Source organism: Aulostomus chinensis, chromosome 18 (genome assembly GCF_037954235.1).
Source record: "Aulostomus chinensis isolate RoL2024-O1b breed Wild chromosome 18, RoL_Achi_v1.0, whole genome shotgun sequence".
Taxonomy (NCBI): Eukaryota; Metazoa; Chordata; class Actinopteri; order Syngnathiformes; family Aulostomidae; genus Aulostomus; species Aulostomus chinensis.
The window spans coordinates 2,505,028-2,528,499 of record NC_141337.1 but is presented as its reverse complement, the minus strand read 5'-3'; the positions used below and the strand labels follow the sequence as shown (position 1 = coordinate 2,528,499).

The window sequence follows — 23,472 nt, the reverse complement described above, 5'->3', positions numbered from 1 at the left end:
GTAAGTTTTGTTGTGTTTGGAGCTTCGCGCCTCGCTCGGCGGCTCCTTTGTGGTAGCGAAACCACCAACGGCGGTAGCGAGACGAGGTCGGCCATACCCGGATTTCTTGTCCTCTACAGCGGGGAAGAAGTCGCCTGTGAGGCCTGGAGGTACAGCTGAGTATAAAATACATCCAGGAGGAGGGGGAAGGGGGGATTCCTACCACTTCTATCAGGCTTAAACTGGTCAGTGTGCGGTGTTGCGAGGGTGTTTTAAGTCGGGGGGAATTAATGGTGGTTCCCGCGCCGAGACCTCCATGCGGCTGCTGGCGGAACAACCAGCCGCCTCTCTGGGTTAGCCATCAGGGATCTCGGTTTAATATCTCACCGTGCAGGGACTCGCCCTCTCTCTCCCCCTCTCTCTCTCACTGACTAGCCCAGAACCACCGACGGCCGAGCTCGGAGAACCCGCCTTCTCACCCCTCGCTTATGCGCTTTTTGGATCGAGGGTGAAGGGAGGCTGCAACGCCCCGGGTATTCAGTGTTTAAGCTCGGGTTTTCTCCTCTGCTTGCAGTGCGCCATCGGACCTGGTCACGGTAGGTTTCCTTCTAGAGGAGAGGAGCTGAAGCATGGCGGACCCGGAGCCGTTTGTCGCGCCAGTCAGCCTCCTCCGTCTCGGTTTCCTCTCGGCTAGTGTGTCCGCCTGAGAGCTCCGGCGTAACCCGCTCGGTGTTTTTTTTATTTTAAAAAATCATTTAGTAAAGCGGGGAAATAAAGGTTCGTGAATTGTAACTGTAATTGAGATTTTATTTTTTTTTAAAAAAGAGTTTCCTGGCGCACCTTCTCGAGTCCCTCCAGCCCACCGCCGCGGTGCTCGTCTCGGATATTTCGCCTGTTTAGTCGAGTCACATTTCAGGGTAGCTTCAACGGGTAAGACGAACTCTTGATAATTCATTTTTTTAAAAATTAAAAAAGCAAATAAAAAATGTAATTAGCAGTAATTTTCGCCCACAAGACACCGAAAACAGACGGTTGTGAAGGTTTAAAGTGTGTCGCGTTTAACTCGTGAAGGCATCGGCCGCCCTGGAAGCGTCGTTCGGCGTGCCAAGCCGCCCTCCTCGGTTCCTGGTTGAACCGTCCGTATGTTTAAAAAACGAACAAGAAAACCCCCAAGAAACTCGAGGTATAAAGCGATGTAGGTCAATTGTAGTATGTTTGAACGGTCGGTCCGGTCACGCCGTGGACGCCTCGGCTTACAGGGGGGCCATCAAGGACACGACGAACAACGAGCGGCCGCCATCATTGGAGCACTGGCCGGCTACGCCTCGATGAAGAATGCACTCGGTTTCACCCCCTGAAACCTCCACACGACTCAAAACCAGTGTGTTTAATAAAACAGTCTATTAGACACATTTATTCGCCATAACCGTGGTTATTGCCGTCTTCCTCGCCCCTCACACACTCACACACACTCGCCCTCTCTCACACACACATCTATACGCTCGCACGCGCGCACACAGAGACAGGAGTCAACAGTCGGGATTATGGCGGAGCGAGACCCCGGCGGTGATGAGGCGCCTCTGCCGGGTGGCGCATTTCACTGCAGTGCTTCCAAGCCTTCCATTCCCCCCTTTCGCAAGGGAGACCGAAAGCAGATCCCCATGGTCAGCTGGTCGCCTACAGCTGCCTGTCCGTTCACGTCCATTTCGCTTCCTCCTTCCGTGGATCCACCCCAACCTCCGCTCCCCAGACTTGAAAATCCTCCATTATCGGGGCGGCGTGCGGGGAGAGAAAATGGTCGCTGCTTCCTGCGGGTCCGCGGTACTTTAGCTGGCCGGACTAACTCGCCGGAATCGCGGCTTGGTCGAATTCAGCTCCGGCGGGAGGCTCCTGTTGTCCGGGGCTGGTTGGAGCTCGCTGCGGTGTTATTTGAGATTTGAAGCCGTCACAAGCGATAGCCTGTGTCTCAGCATGTAGCGTAAACGTTTAAGGGGCGGTGTAATGAATATAACCCATTATGTCGAGGCAGATTTAAATCTCACGTTTGAGGGGGAGAGGAGGGATAAAAAAAAAAAACACTTTGACGTCTGACACAGACTCACTCATTCACCAGAAACAAGGTTTGTGTGGGAACGCTCAGGATTCAAAAACAAATAAAAAATATGAAATGAGAAATTTTGCAGGGCTTAAAAAAAAGAGAGAACATGCAAACTGAGTAGAGATGAACGGCTTCTGTCCATCGTCCCTTCTTTCTTTCCTCATTAAAGATGACGTTTCTGCAGGAGAACCACGGAGGTGATTGAGTTTGTTCTTTTTCTTTTTTCCCCCCTTTTTTTGTAGATTCAAGACGGCACATCCACAAATGAATGGAGACATGGAGGCAACATCCCAAGACCAAGGTGGGATTTTTAATCACGCCTGTTATTATTAACATACATATGTGTATATATATTTATATATATATATGTGTGTGTGTATATATATAATATATATTACATATATATGTAATATATATTATAAAAACATGAGGTGTCAAACTGTGAATTGATTCTTTGATTTTATCCTTCTTCTGACCAACAGCCAGTATTTTCACACTTCTTTTCTTCATTTCCCAACTCTTTTGATGAATTGATTTATGACTTGTTCGCCACATGGTTTCCTCCTCATAAATGACAGATGGGGGGGGGTGTGTGTGTGTGTGATTGATTTAAAAATGTGCCGTAGTTGAAGAATTTTGCAGCTTTTTTCCCCGTCGTTTGTCAGAGCAGATGAAATGTCCTGGTTCGGGGCTCTGAGGCGAGGTTGCAGGAGGTTTTTGTTCTCGCTGAGTTCCGTCCTCTCCCGGACTGATCTCATCACCGTGCTTGAAGCTCCTGGCGACTGTATTAATCAGGAAAACGCCAGTGTGTGTTGAGGAGTGTTGGGTGCCTCTGATCAGGATCGGGAGCAGAACGACGCCCCCGCTGCCTTCACACCTCACTGATTTGTCAATACTGAGTCGACACAACAACAGAAAAGGGTTGTAACTTGTGGTTGTGGCGTTTGTGTAACGTTTGGTTTGGTCATTACACAGTGTGGGCGCAGGATGACCTCTTAAAACTGCTGGAGGGCATGAAAGTGGCCCTGCCCCCCAAAGACCTGACGAAGTACAAAACGTCTGAATCCCACCTGGACTGGCAGAAGGTGGCCTTCAACTCCTACACGGCAGAGATGTGTAAGCAGAAGTGGCAGGAGGTTTCTAAAGAGGTGAGCGCGTGCAGCAGGTACTCAGACTGATGACGTGTCTGAAAGTGTAAATGTACTCCGTAACCGAGCGGTTTGTCCGTCTTGACCACAGATCCGTAAATTCCGGACCTTAACGGAATTAATATTTGACGCTCAAGACTACATCAAGAACCCTTATAAGGGCAAGAAAATAAAGGTGAGTGAGCGGATGATATTTGCCGTGACTGCTGGCAGCTGCCTGGAACTCACAGCTCCTCTCCCTTCAACACAGAAACACCCTGATTTCCCAAAAAAGCCCTTGACTCCGTACTTCCGCTTCTTCATGGAAAAGAGAGCCAAGTACGCAAAGCTGCACCCGGAGATGAGCAACCTGGACCTCACCAAGATCCTGTCCAAGAAGTACAGGGAGCTGCCCGACAAGAAGAAGGTCAGTCAAAAGCATCCCTTCAAAGTCCACACGCACGCTGGCATTCATGCATCAATGAAGTCCTCAGCGAGGACGAGGCCTCAGGTGCAGCACGGTGGCTCAGCACCATCGTGCCCATGTGCACCACCAGCGCTGAACCAGAACCAGAACCAGAACCTGAACCGTGTGAATGCTCGGTTCCAAGCTGTTTCTGGAATCATTCTCTCCTGACACGCTGATTTCCTGTTTACAGAAAAAATACGTCGACGACTTCTTGAGGGACAAGGAAATGTTTGTACACAGCATGATGAAGTTCAGGTGAGCGCCTTTATTCCCGTTTTTAATCCCAACCTGAGGCCGAGGGCACGAGGGAAGCGTCTGATCAGGTTTGTAATGTGCGCATGCAGGGAAGAGCACCCGGACCTGGTGGAGAGCATGGCCAAGAAAGGCTCCAACGTGCCGGAGAAGCCCAAGACCCCCCAACAGCTGTGGTACAACCACGAAAAGAAGGCTATTCTGAAGGGACACCCTGACGTAAGTGTAGAGCGCGTCAGAGAAAATGCCGGCTCAACTGCTCAGGCAGGTGTTGACCTCCTCTGTTTGGCACCAGGCGACCACTAAGGACATCAAGGACACGCTCAGCAAGCAGTGGACGCAGCTGTCCGACAAAAAGAGACTCAAGTGGATCGCCAAGTCTCTGGAGCAGCAGAAACAGTATGAGGTGAGACGACCACAGCTGACGTCGCGCAAACGCTAACTGCGTGAATGCTAACGGCCGGTTTGTCCGCAATATTGCAGGAGACGATGCGCGAGTACATCCAGCAGCACCCGGAGCTCAACATGACCCAAGAGGACATCGTCAAGTCCACCCTGACCAAGGCTGAGCGGCACCTGAAGGACAAATCAGACGGCAGACCGGACAAACCCCCTCCGTGAGTCCACACACACACACACACACACACACACACCCTGCTGGTTGGAGTCCTCTATTTAAACTATGATTTCATGTCTTTCAGAAACGGCTACTCGATGTTCTGCGCTGAGTTGATGTCGAGCATGAAGGACGTGCCGAGCACGGAGCGCATGGTGATGTGCAGCCAGCGGTGGAAACTGCTCAAACAGAACGAGAAGGACGCCTACCAGAAACGCTGCGAGCAGGTGAGCCCGCCAACAGGAACTCACCTCTGTCATTTATTTCAAACTGAGCCTTCACGTTCATCTGAACGTTGTCGTTCTTCCGTTTTCAGAGGAAGAAGGAGTATGAAATTGAGATGAACCGATTCCTCAGCGTAAGTCTTTTGTGTTCAGTTTCTATTTTCGCCTCTCTGCTCTTCAACCTGACTGGAAGCTTTCACACCAAACTCCAACATGGCCTCATGTAGAATGAGGTCAGCAGTGTGTGTCTGTCAGTTGTGTGTTTTCAATAGAAGTTTCCGTTTGCAACCTTGTAGAGTTTGTCAGAGGAGGAGCAGCAGCGGGTCTTGGGGGAGGAGAAGCCAGGTTTTAAGAGGGGAACAGGGGCCAACAGCCCCGCATCCAAAAAGAAGAACTCTAAAGCAAAGGTAAGAGCGCGAGCACGGACATCACAACGGCGCTTGATCACAACCTGCCAAGTGCTCATGGTCCAACCCCCCCGGAGCCATAAGACCGGTCCAGCACTCACCCCCCTCATCACCATTTGCGAATCTCCAAATTTTAAATTATTTCACAACAGTGTCAAGCACAACCCTCATTGTACCGATGATCATTTAGCAGAAACGATTTCTTGTTTTTTAATGACGTGCCGCTGCTAAGCTAACTAGCAGTCAGCTGGTGTCAGTGGGTCTCTAAGCAGCAGAGCAGAGTCTGTCCTGAGCTTCTATGACCAAACGTACGTTCGTCAGATCGGAGAGTTTTTCTGGATGAACTCCTGTCAATTTGTTTTGATTTCCTCTTGTCTTAAAATCCGTAGGCCAACCCAGAGAAACCCAAAAGGCCCATTTCAGCCATGTTTATCTTCTCTGAGGAGAAGCGTCCCAAACTGCATCAGGAGCGGCCGGATCTGTCCGACAGCGAACTCTCCAGGCTCCTGGCGCGCATGTGGAACGAGCTGCCCGACAAGAAGAAGGTAACGACCAAGAGCTGCTCAGTAGAGACGAAGATTCTAGCGATGCTGACGGCCGTGATTTGAAATCTCTCCATCAATTTGCTCGTTCAGGAGAAGTACAAACGGCTGGAAACGGTCCTGAAGGCCGAGTCTGAGAAGAAAGAGAAGGAGGATCGGAGTCGCCTGCCTGACCCCCCAAAGAACGCACAGGACATCTGGCAGCAGAGTGTGATAGGAGACTACCTGGCCAGATTTAAGGTAGAACTGCTTTCTGATGGGGAAGACCAGACGCGGGTGAGCACCCAGGGACCAGATGTGTAGTTGCCATTTGATAAAAACAGTCTGCTGTCACAACCAGCAGCGGTAAAAATAAGCGTTCAAGCAGCACGTCACAAGTCACTCTCAGGTCAGATCAGCTCGGTCTGTGCTGCTTGGTCCTGTGAGTTGAACCGCAGCCACGCGTGAACAAGAAGGGGATCAGAGGGAGGGCTAATCAGGCTCACCTGTCATGTGATCTTGTGTCTGCAGAGCGACCGGCCGAAGGCTCAGAAAGCAATGGAGGCCACCTGGAGCACCATGGAGAAAAAAGAGAAGATAATGTGGATAAAGAAGGCAGCCGAGGACCAGAAAAGATACGAGGTGAGAGGAGCCCAGCCGCCCTCGGCACGTAGAACTTGACCTCGTCCGTGCGGACGCTAACGATGGGCTTGTTTGACAGAGAGACCTGTGTGAGATGCGTTCGCCGGCTGCCGCCATCGCCTCAGGGAAGAAGATGAAGTTTGAGGGCGAACCCAAGAAACCGCCATCGTGAGTTTGTCCCAGTCCCCTGGTCGCTGCTGCATGTGGCGTAAACGCAGAAGCCCAGAGGTCCAACTTTTCTTGTTTCTGACTCTAGAAACGGATATCAGAAGTTCTCTCAGGAGATGCTGTCTAACGGAGAGCTGAACCACCTCCCCATGAAGGAGAGGATGACGGAGATCGGCAGCCGCTGGCAGAGGTTACCGCTGAAGGAGAAGGACCGCTACAAGAAGATCGCCGAGGAGAAGCAGAGGCAGTACAAAGTCCAGCTGGAACAGTGGCTCGCTGTAAGAACCGGCCGCGTTCCCGCCACATCCTCACACTTCCCTTAGCTGCCGCAAAGTTCTGACCTCACTCCTGTTTGCATCTCCTCAGAGCTTGTCATCACAAGAGAGGAACGTGTACAAAGAATATAATTCTCAGGTGAGGAGATCGCCATGGAGCAGGAGGCGGAGCTTCCTTTGAACGCTTGAGTTGCTGTCTCAGTCAGTGCGACCCAGTCTGGTTCGGGTTTGCTGGTGAAGTTTTGACATGCAGGAGATTTTGTTTGTAGATCTTGAGGTTCTTGAATTAGACTGATCAGATGGTGAAGGAACCTCGGTTCTAGCGGTCCAGCGTTCTTTTTAGAGTGTCAAACTGTTTCTCTGTTGATGTCTCAGAAAAGGAGAAGTGTCGCCAAGCCCGGAGGTCCCAAGGCCAAAGCCAAGAAATCTGTAAGTGGAGGTTTCTTTGCTCGTCTGTGTTTGACTGTGATCTCGTCTCCTCACCCGAGTGTCTCCTCCCCCAGGACACGGAGGAGGAGGAGGACGATGATGACGAGGATGAAGACGATGAGCAGGAGAGGGCTTCGTCTGAGGCCGATTCATCCAGCGAGGAGGAGGAGGACGACGAGGACGAGGACGAGGACGATGATGTGCGTTGCTCCTTCGCTCTTGTTGGAATGTTTTTGAAACGAGGCGATGACCCGTCTGTGACGCTAGCGTCTCCCAATCTGTGATTTTGCTTGCAGAAGGAGGAAGAGGATGACGACGACGACGACGATGAGGATGAAGACGACGACGAGGCGGAAGACAAGGAGAACAAGTCAGAGGACAGCAGCAGCGAGTCGAACTCCCAGGGCTCGTCGGACTCTGATTCGGACTGAACCGGGGCCGAGGCGTCCTGAGACGAACTGAGCAGCGCTGAGCTGAGCCAAGGGTCCAGGGAGCTCTGCCACTGTGCCAACCCTGCTCTCCTCCCACCACCAGAGGGAGCCTCATCCATTTCACACTCACCCACGTTTAAGTTGCTGCATTTGTGGAGGGACCCGCCCATTTGTCCTAAATCAGTTCAATTCCCTCCTCGCTGTGACGGCGCTCTCCCAGACCAGCAGCATCCCACTGGTTTGGTGATGTCATGGACATTTTCTGCAGCTGGTTTCAATCTTACAGGTTCTAAGAGTTTTAATGTCGGGGCGACGAGTTCCCCTCCAGTCTTTATTTTTTTACTCTGGTCGATAGTTGAAGACGAGCGGCGTGAGTGTGAACCGGCTTCTTGGAGCCAAAGATGGGTCACTTTAGGGGGGGGGCATGCGGGGTACTGAATAATTGCACTCTTCAGAATGTTTCCTTGTTTGTTTTTATTTTTGTTTTTTTTTCCAGGAAGTTGACGTGTTCTTGCTTCTCAATTAATGATGTAGATTTTATCATTTGGTTCTTAAAGAGGTGGTATTTTTTCAGGAAAAAACAAAACAAGCCATGATGAATGTCTTTCTGTTGCTGGAAACGTTCCAAACGTGGTCCTCGGCCGTGTTCTCGCTCCCTGCAGCGCCCGTAGGAGAACCTCCACCTTGTCCGTTTTGCAACGTTGAAGCAAAGCGAAAGTAACTGGGGCAGGAAATGCCTCCTCGCCTGCTTCTGCATCTTCTTTGAAATGCTCAGAATGGATTTTGATGGAAAGTAAAATGCAAAAATCTCAAGTTTGATCTTCATTTTCAGCGACAGGTGGCAAATTCTCCCTCGAGCAGCAACGTTCCGCTTGAACTGATCCGGCCTCGGCAGCCTGCTGACACCGGCCGTTGTGCCAAATTCTCCCTTAAAACAAGTTTTTCTGTGCCTTGAAAGCTTCGGTTCCTCCCACCAAAGGCAGGTTCCACCGTTCTAACACGATAGTAAACCAACCAGCTGATGGAACTTCCATGGAGCTGTGAACCGTAACTTCAGTTCAAGTTGCATCAGGCGGCTTTTCAGACTTGAACGTTCACCTTTTTAATCGTGGCCCAGGACTCGGTTCCAGCGAGACCCTCGAAGATAATGAGAGGGTCTCGCTTTAGAACGCTGAGAACAGCTGGAATCTGATGTGACGTGTTTGCACCCGAGGAGCGACGTGCTTCCTTCAGCCAACGACGCTCACAGGAAGATTGTTTTGTGAGGAGGATTCATAAACTTGTGACATAAAAAGTGAATATTTGATTATAAGACGTTCTTGAATGCAGCTTCAAGTTCCAGCGTTCCGTTGGCCTGATCACATGTAGCGGGCGTCAGAGTTGCAAAATAAAAAGGTGGGAGGGCGTTGAAGATGTGTACGGATCCCTGAAGGTCATAAGAGCAGAAACGTTCTCCTGGCCACCAGAGATGTTCTCACTCACCAGGAGAAAGTTGCTGGGTGGGTTCCGTACACTTTTACGGGCGCTGCAGGATTCATTTCCACGTGTCTGCTGTTGAAAAGTGTCGTCTATCAACCGGCTCGGACGTGTTCTGCAGTACGTAGAACCCGTTCCATTCAGTAGTTTGGACTCTCTTGTTCTGTCCTGACGGTAATAAACAGAACCAGATAAGTGACCAGTTTGCTGTCCTAGAGCCGGACGCTTGTTCCTCCTCTGAGCGCGGTTCTCCGCACAGGTTTGTGTTCTCACCTCTTCGACCCAGCGGAACTCTTCTCGTGGAGCTCATCTCATTTCTATTGTTTTCAAGTTTTGATGGTGTTGACTGAAAACTAATCGGGTTTCATCCGGATGCTGATCCCAAAAAGTATGCACTTGATGTAAATCTGTTCTGTGTGTGCGCGAGCGTGTGTGTGTGCGTGTGCGTGCGTGCGTGCGTGCGTGCGTGCATGCACCCAACTGTGTACATACGTGTGTGTGTGTGTTTCTGTTGCTTTAACGTGTGCTGTTCAGTTGCATACGTGACGTGAGAGCGGCCTGCATGGAGGAGCCTGGGGCGTCACACCAACACCATGAATGTAGATATCGTTGAGCTGTTGATGATTTTTGTTCCCAAAGGTCGTTCAGTAATTTCTCTGCTTGGTGCTGTCATGTCATTGGTTACCTGAAAACAATATTTGGGGGGGGGGGGGGGGGGTCTTGAAACAGGCGAGACCATTATGAACCTCCTCACTGACAAAACCAGCGTCGACTATTCACACAAGTGGGGGGGCGGAGACGAGCGGTGGCTGAAGGGCGGTTAAAGGGATTCGGGGAACTGCGTTGCCAGTGGGCGTGGGTTTAAACAAGAAAAACTGTTGTAGGATTTTGTAAATACAGTTTTTGTATTGAGTGGTTACTGTTTTTGTTTGTTTGTCAAACCCTCATCTGTGACTTTTGAGGCCAGTGAGTCTTTCACTCACGGGAGAATTTGAGGTTTCAGTTGTTCGTTCTCTCCCTTTTGTTGGTTTCTAGAGGTCTCGGAGACTAAAGGCGAAGCTTTACAAGTTTGTACTGCTGATAATTTGACAAAAAAAAAATTGATGTTTTCTATAGCTGAGGGTGTTCTTATGTCCTTGTAGTTCAAGTATTTGGGCAAATAAAAATGATCTTTAACAGGCGTGCGTGTGCTTGTGTTGGCTTCTCACATACAAGTTGACATGCAACGCAAGGTGGGACTTGAAGCTTGATGAAGCCCCTCCCCTTTTCTGCCTTTAAAGCATGGGTTTGGTTTCCACAGGTGGTCCAGATCCCGCCTGTGGGCGTGGCCTTGTGAGTGAAATCATCACGATCAAACACTGACGACCAACAGAAAGGTCAAAGAGGAACATTCAAAGGGCCACTGGCTACCCTCAACGTCCACCCACTCAAAGGGCCTTTTTCCCAGGTTCAGTTGTCATTGTAGTAAATCGTGCCAACATGCGTGCGTGGCACGTAGCGCCTGCTGGATTCCATGCGTTTTTCCTGCTTTACAAAAACGATGGACGTGTCAGAAGACAAAAAAATATAAAGAAGAATTTACACAGTGACGCGTGACATGATTCCGTTTATTAATTTGAAGTAGAACGTAGCATGGACAAAATTACCGAGGCGTGATGATGACGACCAATTAAAAAAAAAAAATTCCAAAATGTGATTTAAATGTCAGAAGTGATGAAGCACCGCACACGGAGCGATCAAGGATGGAGACGTGAGCGGCTGCAGGAGGTGGAGTGTTTTCAGAGTTGTTCTCTACAGGTGGAGTGTGACGTAGCGTTGACGGACTGTTGACATCAGCCTCCCCCGTGGTCGGGGCGTTGACCAGAGTCAGACAGCAGCTCCAAGATGGCCGAGCATCTTCACAACAGGTCGGTTTCACAGTATCCGCACCCTTGAAGCAGTAATCATTAAATCCCTTTCAATTATCCCACGTGGGTGCGTTTGCGTGCAGAAACAAAATGACAGTGGGGAGGAAACGTTTTCACAGCTTGACTTTTCTGTTTATCAGCCGGTCCTGCCAGTGGAGGCCGGCTCCCTGGGTGCAGTCGCCAGTCGGGGTGCAGCTGAAGCCGCTGGGGCAGCAGTGCTGCATGTCGCTGCAGCACACCGCCTGTGGAGGGACGGAAGTACACCCGTGTTTCCATGAGTTTAAAGTAGCAGCACTGAAGTAGTACAGGAACACGCCCGTATTTTGGGAAGATGAGACCCACACTAGTTAGCTTTGCACAATGAATAGTAGCAGATGGGTGGGTTAGCATACCTGCCCGTCATCATATGGGCTACATTTTCTCCAAAACTGCCTTTGCCTGCATCAACAGAAGTACGGATTGTGCATAAAATTCATTGTGAAATCATCAAGATTAGCAGATATTTGAAATTTAGAGTCAGAGACGAGGCTGGAACTTCCCCCCCTGAGAGGGGGGACGTGAATGTTGACGGCTAGAGGAGCGGCTTCTTCCGCTACTACCCCTGGGCAAACTATGATCCTGGACTGAACTGGCTTCAAACTGAGATATGCTAACTCTTCCCACCCACAACCATTCATTGTGCTAAGCTAACTAGCGCGGGTCTCCATCTTCTTGACTGGCTGGATGTACTGTGAGCGGTGTTGTATTTATGAGAAAGGTGGAGGTACTCTACAAGGATGCATATAGATAAATATAGACATATAAACATATCATACGTTAGGCATTGGACAGCAGCCCCACACTGTAGCGGACAACCTGCAGCAGGTCTGTCCATCCTGGCAGCTGGTCTCGTCGTCACATTTGACGTCTCTGAGGCGGGGCCGGAGCTCACTGGGACGGTAGAGGGGTGATGGCGGCACCGTCCGCCACTGCGGCGCCGGCGCGTTGGGTAGGTCGCAGGTCTGAGCGGCTGTGTTACAGGAGTAACCCATCGGGCAGCAGTGCTCCTTGTCTGGGCAGCAAACAGCCTAGAGGACCAAACAGGAGTGGGGGGGGGGGTCACTGAAAATAAAACCTCTCATTCCTCAAACCAGGGGGGTGGCATGGAGACCTGTGGTCAAATACAAGTTCTGAAATACTGCTCTTCTTCAAGTAAAACCGGCGGTGCTGAAAGTGTCAGAAGGGCGTAGGAGTAGGAGGAAGTGCCACGGTTGAAGGAGTCAGGAAGCGCGCAGAGAATGATGCAAATATGATGAAGCGCACAGGTGGGTTTTTGAAGAGGAGCCTGCATCTGGTTGATAGGCTTTCTGTAGTACCTCAGCAGCAGAATACTGCAGTATCACACCACTATCTGATAGCAGGGTGGAAAAAAAGTCCTAAACCCACAGGAACATCGGCACGTCTCGTTGTGGTATTTTCTTTTTTAATGGTATTTATGTTAGTGGTTAAAAGACCCCTTGACTTAGTGATAGCATCACGTTAGCTTCGTAATGCTAACGACTGCCTTTACACTCCAGACTTCATGGAAGTGGTTTCCATCAGTGACGATGGTCATCGTGAACGAACGTAGTAGACGTCTCAAAACCCTGTTGGCCTTTCTTGGAGGGAACCCAGGGGGACGCAACGAAAATACCTCATAGTACTCTAGAGTACTTCCATGTCACAGTAGCTTGTAGTCTTTCCACTCACGTCCTCTATGGGGCAGCAGCCCCACTCTCCCGTGGGCGTCTGGCAGCAGGTGGTGTGTTCAGGACACTCAGTTTCAGCGTCACACCGAACAGACCCAGGATCAGCCTTAACGCTGCTGATGGCTGAAATCTTGGTGTACCACGGGATCACCAGTCGGCCTTTGGCGCACGAGGTCCGGCGCTCGTCACACTGGTAGTGGGCGGGGCAACAGTGGCTGCCGTCAGCGCAGCAGACCGCCTGGAGAGAAGTGAGAGATGTAGACACTGACTTCCACATCATCAGTTGCACTTCTGCTTTCACAAGTGGCGATGTGACCAAACAGAGAGCAGAGACAAGTATGCAGTATGTGCAGTAATACTCCAAGTACAAGTACTGCAACAGTCCTGGCACCTGTCCAATTACTGCTCTCTGAAAAAGGATCTTTGATGCTAATCAGATGGAGAACAGTAATTCTCTTGAAGCACAACCTCGCTGAAATCCTGGTAAATACAGATTTGGAAAGCGCCTTTAGAAGACAGAAGAAGAAGAGCAAGACTTCCTTTCTGGGCCTCAGCTCCGGTGGCGCTGACTTCCTGTCACAACTGTGTCTAATGAGACCACCACTTCACTCTTTTCGGGCTCCATTTTGAGCATATTTACTTTTTAACGCCAACAATAAAAGTCTTTGTTTGTCCGTGTTGTGGTGGAAGGCCTGGGGCCCGGCGGAGCAGCGGCAGTACCTCTGGCAGCGGGCAGCAGCCCCACGTGTTAGCCGAGTCGATGAAGCAGCAGGTGGTGGAGCGAGGACAGCTGGTGCGGGCGTCACACTGCACTTCGCCCTTCCTGCCCTCGCCCGCCTCTTGAGCTGCTGAGACCCGGACGGCGGGGGCCATCTTTGCCGAGGCCACGGTGACAAAGGTGGGCGTCTTCTGCCTCATGGGGGTGGACCGTGAGGGGCCGTCACAGGTGAGGGTGGCCAGGTCACAGACGGTGTCAGCAGGGCAGCAGTGTAAATGGTCGTTGCAGCAGACGGCCTTCAGAGCAAAATGGCAAAAACCCAGGAAAACCCGATCAGGCGTTTAGACTCGCTAACAATCGTACGAAACAACAAGTGAATGACTCTGACACACACACCTGTTTATAACCGCCGTTCTGGTGAAACGTATCCGTGTTCTAGCGCAGTGTCGCCACATGGCAGGCACAGTTCCTTTGCCTCACCATAAACAAGCCAACGCACGGCCACAAACCAGAAACTGGTGCTCAACGTCTTTAGTTCGTCTACGTGGAACCAAAATGAGGCGCCACAGCGGCGTCTCAGCGTGTGGTCAGATGCCGCTCGACCACGCCGTGTGTTTACCTTATAAAAAGGACAGCAGGCCCACTCCCCCGTGGTGGTCTTGCAGCAGGTGGCGTCATCGGGGCAACTGGAGGTGGCGTCACATGGAATGTCCTTCGCCTGTGATTCTGGGCCTGGAAAAACAACCCCCAAAAAAACCTGCCCCCTCAGGACCTGTCGGCCAATCAGGACAGCAACCAGGACGTCACATTTTGATCATCATTACACTGCTGGACCTGCCGCTGTGGAACAAGTGCACTTTTACTGGTGAGATTTGCCAACGGCCCATTGACCCACTGGTTGATATTCCAGCTGCTCCGGTGCCTCGAGTCCAACTGAAATACTCAGTAAAGTGGAGTCCAGGTGGGCTGAAACCCACGTTCCCCTCTTAAAGTACCAAAAGGTACCACATCTCGTGTTTGAAGGAACACGTCAAATGCTTCTGGCGTCGGTTCCTGATGACGCGCCTGTTTAGTTTGGGAGGATTCCAGGTTCTCCGTTCGTGTCTTGGCCTGACAGCCAGGATGCCACACTTCCCCCTCAGAAAGAGGAAGTCCGTCTGCTGCGGGACTCAAGGGGTTTTTTCTGATGAGCCATCATCAACCGTCTCTGTAACCACGCCCGCCTTCGGCCACGCAACAAATAATCCGAATGAGGAAGCTACTTCACTGTGCGTGTGACACAAATCTGACCTTTCATGTTCTGCGGCTCCGCCCCCCTCCCGGCGGGGAGCTTGGCCCCCATCGGCGTCTCGTTCCCCGTAGATGAGTGAATGCATGTCATGCGTTCAAGGTCACACGAGCTCCCTCCGGGGCAGCAGTGGATCTTGTCTGCGCAGCACACAGCCTGTTCAGAGAGAGAACCCCAGCATCAGGACCACCAACCCGTCCGCCGATGAAAGATGGCGAGAACATGGAACCTGAAGCAGAGCGGTGGGGTGGAGGGAGGAGACACCTGGGGAGGAACAGACCAATCCTACCCTGTGGTGCAGCGTGGCGGCGCCATCAGGCCTGGACTCTCTTCAAACATGAGAAGGTTGGAGAAGGTCTGACCACATGGTCTAGTGATTACAGTTTCCTGTTCTAGGGACAATTATCAAACATGGCCGCCTCGCCATGGTTACGCCATTGAAGGACAAAACTCTCAGTCTTTGCTGTAACATATCGCCAAGTTCTTAAGATATTCTGACCACATTGGTCGTGGTCGAGCCGCTAGGAGGAGGGGGACGAAGCTGCTCAGTTCAAGCAGTCTGATCTACAGAGCAACGCCCGAGGTCGCTGAGGGCGGGGCCAGCACTGCGCCATCATTGGCTGCCTCCAATCAACTCCTGTTTACAGAGAGCATATTTTCTATCTACTGTTCATGTAAGCACAGGCAACACGACCCGACGTGACCCCGTCGTTAGTCACAGCGCCACCTGAAGCAGGAAGTGACATTTGTGCCAAGGTGCACCCTTAATCTCCCCTTCATGCAGAGCCCAAATATGGTCAGGAGTCGCCTCCGTCTTCCTCTATCATGGGAGCGCGCTCACTTGCTCCAGGTGTAGTTTGGAGTCCCACCTGATCATAGGGGCAGCAGTCATACCCCCCCGCCGGGCTGCTGCAGCAGGTGTGACCGTCCCCACACCTCCCGCCGTCTGGACATTCCTCTGCACCAATCAGGGCCAGGAGAGCCCAGCAAATCACAGCCCACCTCTCCATCTGAACACACACACACACACACACACACACACACACACACACACACACACACACACAAACACACACATCAGGAGGAAGCGAAAGCTTGTGAAACCCCCCCCCCACACCCACCCACACCAAGCAGGAATGTTTTGTGTTCTGTTTTATTTAGAATAAAAAGAATATTTAAACTAATAAAAAAATCTTAAAAACAAAAGAAAAGAAAAAAAAAACACTTTCCCTTCGATCTCCTGATCCTGGAATTCACTTCCTGGTTTGTTAGTTGCAATGGAATCACTTTCATTTTCCTATGTAGGGATCAACCGACCAAGAATGCATTGTCATTATTATCTTATCACCATTAAATACAGCAGAGTTACACCGAGTTCGTTTAAGACTGACGTCATTTAACGCGTTCACGCATTGAAAGAGTTTAAGTTTAGCCAAGTTTGGGATGCTGCTGCTCTTACCTTCGTACCTTCGTAGAAACACCTCTGTGGACGACTGCCTCAACTGACAGCCGCGTCGTTTTGGCCACGCCCACAATAGGGGGGGGGACAAAAGTAGGTTCCCATTTTTCTTAGCTGCCTTTTTTCCCCCCTCCAATCAAAACGTCTTCTTCTTTTTTTTGCTGAAATGTTTCTCAAAAAAAAACCAACGACAGAGACTTTATGGTGTATAATTCTATAAATAAATAAAAAATATCAAAACACAAGAAAGAATGCATAAATAAATGTAGGCAAAATATAATTTCTGCCAGTAACAATAATAATAATCATAATCAAGGGAGCAAAAACAAATGAGGCCTTAATAAAAAACCTTTAATGAAACAGAAATACTAAAGAAAAAGATGTTTGAATGTGTGCCTCCTGGTAGGTAACTTAGATACAACATATTTCATTTGTTTATTTCATTGGGTATAATTCGTTATGTAACCGTTTATGGCTAAAAAAGAAAAAAAATCCTCCCATTTGATGTCCGAGTCTCTTATCAATCACTTTCACAGTGACTATAGTTGATAAATTCAGTCTCCCGACAAGAGAACGTATTTACACACAGCCGCCGCCGCCGCCGCCACCAGGGGGCGCCAGAGCAGCAGGGCCCGAGTGAATCCTGACATTTTGCTGCAGATCTCCACACCATCTGCACCGGCGTCCCTCCCAGGTGGATACACGGCCAGCACTGCGCCAAATGCAGCGCTGATCTGATGTAGATGCGCACGTTGGGACCTAACCCTGTTTATGGGTTCCCCACCATGGACAACACGAGTTGGATGTTGCACTGTGAAATCCTGCATTAACGTTTATTTTATTTAAAAAAAAAAATGGGTGAAGACGGCTTTAATACACACCGACGGTCAACGCCTCAGCCGAAGTAGAGGTAAGAAGCTAGCTGGAAGTTTGCAAGCCAGCTAGCTAGGTGGCCTGGAAGACGTTAGCTGCAAAGCTAGCGAGCTAGCCAGCTAACGTCTTCCAGGTTAGCTAGCTAGCTAGCCAGCTAACCTGGAAGACGGACGCTGCAAAGCTAGCTAGCTAGCAATGTGTTACCCGGATTACACGTTTGAAAAATGTTCATCGCATTGCTTAATTAATTGAATTTAAAATAATTTGAGCTCAAGCCTGTCTCACGAGTTCTTTGCAGGTCATTTATCTTGCTAACGTGAGAGGAACAGGATTTGCTTTCACCATATTCTCTTTACCATGTTTCATATCATAGCTGTTGTCAGTACTCTGTGACAACACGATCCCGTTGTCATCCTCTGTTGTCGTGGGCGTCCGCCCGGGCAACGCTAGTGAGTGAGAGACACGATGGACTCGGTCGTTAATTAACTGAGGTGAAGGTCATGACGTAATCCCCCCCCCCCCCCCATCAGGAGTTGAACAACAAATGTTTGACAGTGATGGGAAATTTGTTCACAAATCGCCTCATAGGAGAGAATGTTTGGGTCAGTACAGATCAGCTGATTCAAGGTTTCATTTAAATGATGTTTTTTTGTTGTTTTTGATTAAACGCCTTGTTGGTCTTTGCTGGTTACTTCGACAGGGACTGGTGTTTCTTAGTGGTGTGTAACTGGACATAATTACCGACTGCTTTAATGAAAGACATGGAGGTGTTGTAGATCTGGGGCAGCAGGTCATCGGCCAATAAGCTTTGACGGCTTCTACTAAAGTGCACCCAACCACAGAGGAAAGTCGAGGCGGGTGATGATGATGTCATCATCTCGCGTATCAGGGGGGTCCGTAGTGATTGAGTCACTCTGTGGTGGATTTGTCCAATCACGTGAAAGCTCATTTTCTGTGTGCTAACGTCTCAAACCAGTCTGTCAGCGAGGAGCTGCTGCGCCGCTCTAGGACGGCCGTAGGTGAGGCCGGCGCCGGCTGCACATCAATGATAAGCTATCAGAATGACTTGACGACCCCGTCACGACACCTCCACCCAGCTATGTCAGGAATAATGACGCTCCGTAGCTCAGCCAGGCAGCCCACAGACGCAGTGGAGAACTACTAGCATCGGTGGCTAACACATTTCAACCTCACTGGTGTTGCCGTGACACCGCTGAGAGCTTAGCGTGACTGAGCAGCCAGGAACCCTGCAAGCCAGCAACACTTCTTGTTTACGGAGCAAGGAGACATGGAGGCGTGGCAGCAGCTGAGTCATTGAGGTCTAGGGTCAGTAAACCTCCTCAGTGTGGCGTTTCTCCTGGCTGACAGGTGGACGGGATGGGGGAGCGGGCCGGCCCCGCGGCTGCCATCTCTCCAGTGCAGCAGATGCTGGCCTCTGGCACTGGAGCCCTCCTCACATCCGTCTTTGGTGAGATGATGTAGCATCGTTGTTACGTTGTTTGTTCCTCACATTTGTTGTGTTGCTAAAACAGTTAACGTCTGTGTGTCCAGTCACCCCACTGGACGTCGTGAAGATCCGGCTGCAGGCTCAGCAGACGCCCCTCCACCATGGTAGGACACCATCTTGTCTTCTTCTGTATTTGGAGAGCTCACAGCTGTGTGGAGGCTTTTCTAACCCCTCTTAAACTCTCTCTCTCCCCCTCCCTCCCTCCCTCCCTCCCCCCTCTGCTTCTGCTTGTTTCCCAGCTTTAACTTGTGAGTCTGCTGGGTGGGCTGGTGTCATCCGCTCCTCCAAGTGTGAGTATCTGATCGGCCGCCGCTGCACGCTAGCACGCTAGCACGCTGTCACTAACCTCCTCCTCAGACAAACCCATGTGACTTTATCAGTTTTGATCAGATCACCTTTGATCTGCTCCAACACTTCCACTGGGATCACCAGGATGAGCTGCAGGTGACCGAGTGACTGCAGGTGACCGAGTGACTGCAGGTGACCGAGTGACTGTAGGTGACCGAGTGACTGTAGGTGACCGAGTGACTGCAGGTGACCGAGTGACTGTAGGTGACCGAGTGACTGCAGGTGACCGAGTGACTGCAGGTGACCGAGTGACTGTAGGTGACCGAGTGACTGCAGGTGACCGAGTGACTGCAGGTGACCGAGTGACTGTAGGTGACCGAGTGACTGTAGGTGACCGAGTGACTGCAGGTGACCGAGTGACTGTAGGTGACCGAGTGACTGCAGGTGACCGAGTGACTGCAGGTGACCGAGTGACTGCAGGTGACCGAGTGACTGCAGGTGACCGAGTGACTGCAGGTGACCGAGTGACTGTAGGTGACCGAGTGACGGCAGGTGACCGAGTGACGGCAGGTGACCGAGTGACGGCAGGTGACCGAGTGACTGCAGGTGACCGAGTGACGGCAGGTGACTTAGTGACTGCAGGTGACCGAGTGACTGCAGGTGACTGAGTGACGGCAGGTGACTGAGTGACTGCAGGTGACTGAGTGACGGCAGGTGACTGAGTGACGGCAGGTGACTGAGTGACTGCAGGTGACTGAGTGACGGCAGGTGACGGCAGGTGACCGAGTGATGGCAGGTGACCGAGTGACTGTGAGTGATGCTTCACCTTCAGCTGACCATTTACCGCTGCGTCTCTCTCAGGGAAGTGTTTCCTGTATTGTAACGGACTGATGGATCACATCTATGTGTGTCAGAGTGGAACCAGCTGCACTGGTTGGTACAAAGCACCAACACAGTTCAGTGGGACTCTTGTGAGTACTTGTACTTGTACTTGTGCAATATCTGCAAAGATTTGTTGATTTACTTTATTTTGTTTTTTGTTTTTTTGACCCAGAATGTAATTAGACATCTGATCTTTGTGCTGCAGGACGCGTTTGTGAAAATCACTCGCCATGAAGGGCTCAGGTCTTTGTGGAGCGGGCTGCCGCCAACACTGTGAGTACCCAGCGCCCTCATGACGGACAGAGGCACTCTGATGCAACTGTGACATCATGAGGTTCCACGTGTGGCGCGAAAATCAAGCAGTCCAGGGAAATGGCAGTAACAAAACAAACTGTGGAGGCGAAAGTAGAGATAAAACCCTGGAATCTGAAATATTCCTGTGACCTCTGGAGGAAGTGATGACATGGCACCCTGAGCGCTGAGGCCCCACCTACCTGTTGTTTTAACTGTTTTGATGTGAAAAATCACACTGTATGTTGTCACTCAGTTGAAATGTTGTGTATTTATGTTGTGTATTTACGTGTGTGTGTGTGTGTGTGTGTAGGGTCATGGCTGTACCTGCCACCGTCATCTACTTCACCTGTTACGACCAACTGCGTGACTTCCTCAGATACGGTCTGGAGTTCCAGGGCAGTCATGTCCCACTTGTTGCCGGGGGTCTTGCCAGATGTAAGAACACAAAGACACACAAACATTTCAAACGAAAGTTGATCCAGTGACACCAGTAAGGTCACACACACCCTGTTTACTGGTCCAGAGAGCTGACAGACACCTGGACTGATTTTCTTTAAATGTGTGTTTGTGTGTGTTGTAGTAGGAGCTGTGACGGTGATCAGCCCCCTGGAGCTGATCAGGACTAAGATGCAGTCACGTCGGCTGTCCTACAGCGAGCTGAGGGTGTGTATCCGCTCTGCTGTGGCTCAGGACGGCCTGCTGTCCTTGTGGCGGGGCTGGGGACCCACTGTCCTCAGAGATGTCCCCTTCTCTGGTGAGAGCAGCACCACACAACAGTACATAGGAGGAGGAGCTGGAGGTTGGCTGCTCAGTGGTGGTGTGGAAAACTCTAAATTCCTCAAAAGCACTTTTCGCTCCCGCGTTGATGTAACGAGGCCTGCGTGGGACATTCATGATCAACTAGGAATCTCAAATGAGACATGTGTGATTTCAGGACTCATAGCCGGAACTACTTTCCTGAGCAAGCGTAGTGATTTGATGAAGCACCTCCGAAGCTCCGGTATAACTTCTGCAAATGAAACCAAATGATTGTTGATGACCAGAGGGAGGAGGGGAGGGACGGCGGGTTTCAGAAGCGGTGCTAACCTGCCCACCTGCCACCACTCGTTGTGCTAAGCTAACTAGCATAGTTCTCAGTTGCAGCACAGAGGAGAGAAGATGCAACAATAAGCGCACCCCCACACACACACACACATGTTGGCGTGTTTCTGAGTCACCCTTGTGCTGGTTATATGGAGTGTAAGATGAGAACAAAGTCCTCGTTTGTGTGTTTGCAGCCCTCTACTGGTTCAACTATGAACTGGTGAAGGCTCACCTATGTGAACGATCCCAAACGCCTCAGGCCAACCTCACCATCAGCTTTACAGCGGGCGCCATCTCTGGAACTGTGAGTCCTTTTACCTTGGCGTTTTAGTGCAGTTCACCAGTAGATGCTGAGCCCCGATGATCACGAGGTTCCAGCTCACCCAGTCGTCCCTCACACGTAGGTGATAGTTCAGCTTTTTAAGAGGAATCACTGGCTGCGTTTGTGTCATGTGACCAGATCGCGGCGGTCCTGACGCTGCCGTTTGACGTGGTGAAGACTCGGAGACAGATCCAGCTGGGAGAGATGGACACTCTGGGAGGTTGGTGTCTGCCCACTCTCTGACGTTGGCAGGTACACGCAGGAGGTATCAAAAGAAAAACATCGCACCGGGCCAGTGAATGGTGAACAGTCACCTGAGCCAGACAAACGGCGGGGAAGGTGTCAGACCCACGTCTAGGGTTTTTTATGTTGTTGTTTTATGTCACTGTTGTTCGTTTCACGTCCTCGTAGCTGAGTTGCTGGTTGTGTGTGATTTGTTAGGGATTTTCCTTTTTAATATGTCGGCCGTGTCGTTTCCTCCGGTGTGAAATGATCTGATGAGCTGTTCCTCCTCTGTCTAGTGCCCTTAAAGAGAACCACGTCCACGTGGCAGATCATGAAGACCATCTGGACTGAGCTGGGCTACAGGGGCCTTTTTGCAGGTGCACACTTGCACTCTCATCAACCGTCCGTTTTTGTCTGTTTAAAATGAAATTAAAGCGCATCGTTGTCCGCAGGATTCATGCCCAGAGTGATCAAAGTGGCGCCGGCCTGTGCCGTGATGATAAGCACCTATGAGTTCGGAAAGGCCTTCTTCCAGAAGCTGAACCTCGATCAAGAGCGACTGACATCCTGAACCCTCAGGAGCGCTGGGACCAGGTCTTCTCAACAAGCTCACTGAGGAGCAGGATCTGGTTTTGATCCAAAAACTCTAAAAGGAGTCCTGACCTCGTCCCAGACCTGTGAGACCGCAGACTTAAAGGTCAGAGTCAAGCCTTACAAGCGTCCCGAGGAGAAGCTGAGGACGTCCAGTGGATTTCCAGGAAGACGGTCACCATCACAGCGACGATGCGTCTCACCTGGACGCTCTCGGGTGTTTCCTCTTCACTTTGTCGTCTGACCATAACATCAATGCAGGCGTGAGGGCTGAATGTGGACTGGTGTCAGGACTGGAGCACTGTGTGATGGAACTGTTCTCATTCCCAGATGTTTTATTGCCTGATCAGCTGCATGTGAGTGCGACCACTTCATTTAACGGTCCAGAAAAGCTGCGTCGGCGGTCCTGCCGCAGCGCCGCATGTGTTATTACTTGAATCTGCTGAGTGTAACGGACATGTATGTTGTTGTGTGCTGGACTGATCAGCAGCACCAGCAGAACTACGGATCCACACGTTTGTTGAATGCGTCTATTTTGTGTCCTCATCTTTGAACTGGACCCATGGTATTGTGACCGCAGGGCGCGAGGAGCTCTTCGCCCAGTCAGGGACAGCGTTTCATTTCATGTTACATGACTGCAAGAACCAATGACATTTTCAGCTTCAAGGAGGAGGAAAAGACCTGCAGCCAGAATCCCAGATTCTTTTTTTATTATTATTTACCTGTAAATGGTTAAAAAAAAAAAAACAACGAAACAAAGCAGGCTTTCTGAAATAACTTGAATGTCATGCGTGCAGCGGATCTATCAGACAGTCACACAGGGGTTTTGCCTTTATTTTAGAAGATGAAATGTGTCCCATTTGTGAATGAAATGGTAATAAACACTAAGTAAGCTTGATATTTATGTTGTGTGAGTTGTGTGCCAACAGAATACGACATCGCCGGTTCCCATCTGGTGGGGGACAAAGAATGTTGCACCTTACAAAAATGTTTTTTGCTTTTTGGTTTGTTTGTTTGTTTTAGGTGAGAAACATTAAAAAGAAGAAAAAAATCATGTAGTTCATATTGTATAACATCGAAGAAAAATGCTCCCTTCCGACAAATTGTTCCACGGACGCTACATTCGGTTGTGTTTTAAACTTTGACGAGCCATGTTACAATTGTTAATTTCATGTGGATATTTATGTCAAGGTA

General features: G+C 50.4%; 3 protein-coding genes across 4 annotated transcripts; 2 read left to right on the top strand and 1 right to left on the bottom strand.

Annotated features, from left to right (window-relative positions):
* The first annotated feature begins 299 nt into the window (after positions 1–299).
* On the top strand, positions 300–9,821 carry ubtf (upstream binding transcription factor). Its single transcript, XM_086184365.1, has 21 exons — positions 300–575; positions 2,320–2,378; positions 3,053–3,225; positions 3,317–3,400; positions 3,476–3,631; positions 3,864–3,928; positions 4,018–4,144; positions 4,221–4,331; positions 4,409–4,542; positions 4,627–4,768; positions 4,858–4,899; positions 5,062–5,172; positions 5,562–5,717; positions 5,808–5,954; positions 6,225–6,335; positions 6,415–6,503; positions 6,592–6,781; positions 6,870–6,917; positions 7,154–7,207; positions 7,282–7,407; positions 7,504–9,821. Exons 2-21 carry the CDS (start codon positions 2,342–2,344, stop codon positions 7,636–7,638), a joined length of 2,238 nt encoding a protein of 745 aa, XP_086040491.1. The 5' UTR covers positions 300–575; positions 2,320–2,341; the 3' UTR covers positions 7,639–9,821.
* An 882-nt stretch (positions 9,822–10,703) lies between these two features.
* On the bottom strand, positions 10,704–16,301 carry LOC147244654 (progranulin-like). Its single transcript, XM_086184366.1, has 8 exons — positions 16,214–16,301; positions 15,624–15,764; positions 14,757–14,910; positions 14,086–14,198; positions 13,469–13,762; positions 12,750–12,986; positions 11,837–12,088; positions 10,704–11,263 (listed from the first exon to the last, which is right to left on the bottom strand). The coding sequence occupies exons 2-8, from the start codon at positions 15,762–15,764 to the stop codon at positions 11,135–11,137; spliced, it is 1,320 nt and encodes a 439-aa protein (XP_086040492.1). The 5' UTR covers positions 16,214–16,301; the 3' UTR covers positions 10,704–11,134.
* Positions 16,302–16,860: 559 nt separating this feature from the next.
* On the top strand, positions 16,861–23,176 carry slc25a39 (solute carrier family 25 member 39). 2 transcript variants are annotated; one of them, XM_086184367.1, is made up of 12 exons: positions 16,862–17,123; positions 18,455–18,554; positions 18,638–18,697; positions 18,833–18,883; positions 19,743–19,852; positions 19,969–20,036; positions 20,368–20,492; positions 20,638–20,811; positions 21,335–21,444; positions 21,601–21,682; positions 21,984–22,064; positions 22,140–23,176. In XM_086184367.1, exons 2-12 carry the CDS (start codon positions 18,464–18,466, stop codon positions 22,256–22,258), a joined length of 1,071 nt encoding a protein of 356 aa, XP_086040493.1. In that variant the 5' UTR covers positions 16,862–17,123; positions 18,455–18,463; the 3' UTR covers positions 22,259–23,176. The 2 variants fall into 2 exon arrangements, with proteins under 2 accessions (XP_086040494.1, XP_086040493.1); XM_086184368.1 differs by lacking the exon at positions 18,833–18,883 and having other exon boundaries at positions 16,861–17,123.
* The last annotated feature ends 296 nt before the right edge of the window (positions 23,177–23,472 follow it).

Coding starts and splice junctions, on each gene's coding strand:
- ubtf (XM_086184365.1), top strand. CDS start 2,342: ATGAATGGAGACATGGAGGCAACATCCCAAGACCAAG. Junction 5,718..5,807: donor AGCTGCCCGACAAGAAGAAG/GTAACGACCAAG, acceptor TTGCTCGTTCAG/GAGAAGTACAAACGGCTGGA. Junction 6,782..6,869: donor AGCTGGAACAGTGGCTCGCT/GTAAGAACCGGC, acceptor GCATCTCCTCAG/AGCTTGTCATCACAAGAGAG.
- LOC147244654 (XM_086184366.1), bottom strand. CDS start 15,764: ATGGAGAGGTGGGCTGTGATTTGCTGGGCTCTCCTGGCCCTGATTGGT. Junction 12,987..13,468: donor GCTGCTGCCCGCTGCCAGAG/GTACTGCCGCTG, acceptor ACTTCTCTCCAG/GCGGTCTGCTGCGCTGACGG. Junction 12,089..12,749: donor GCTGCTGCCCCATAGAGGAC/GTGAGTGGAAAG, acceptor TTGGTCCTCTAG/GCTGTTTGCTGCCCAGACAA.
- slc25a39 (XM_086184367.1), top strand. CDS start 18,464: ATGGGGGAGCGGGCCGGCCCCGCGGCTGCCATCTCTCCAGTGCAGCAG. Junction 18,884..19,742: donor TGTCATCCGCTCCTCCAAGT/GTGAGTATCTGA, acceptor CGTCTCTCTCAG/GGAAGTGTTTCCTGTATTGT. Junction 19,853..19,968: donor CACAGTTCAGTGGGACTCTT/GTGAGTACTTGT, acceptor TTTGTGCTGCAG/GACGCGTTTGTGAAAATCAC.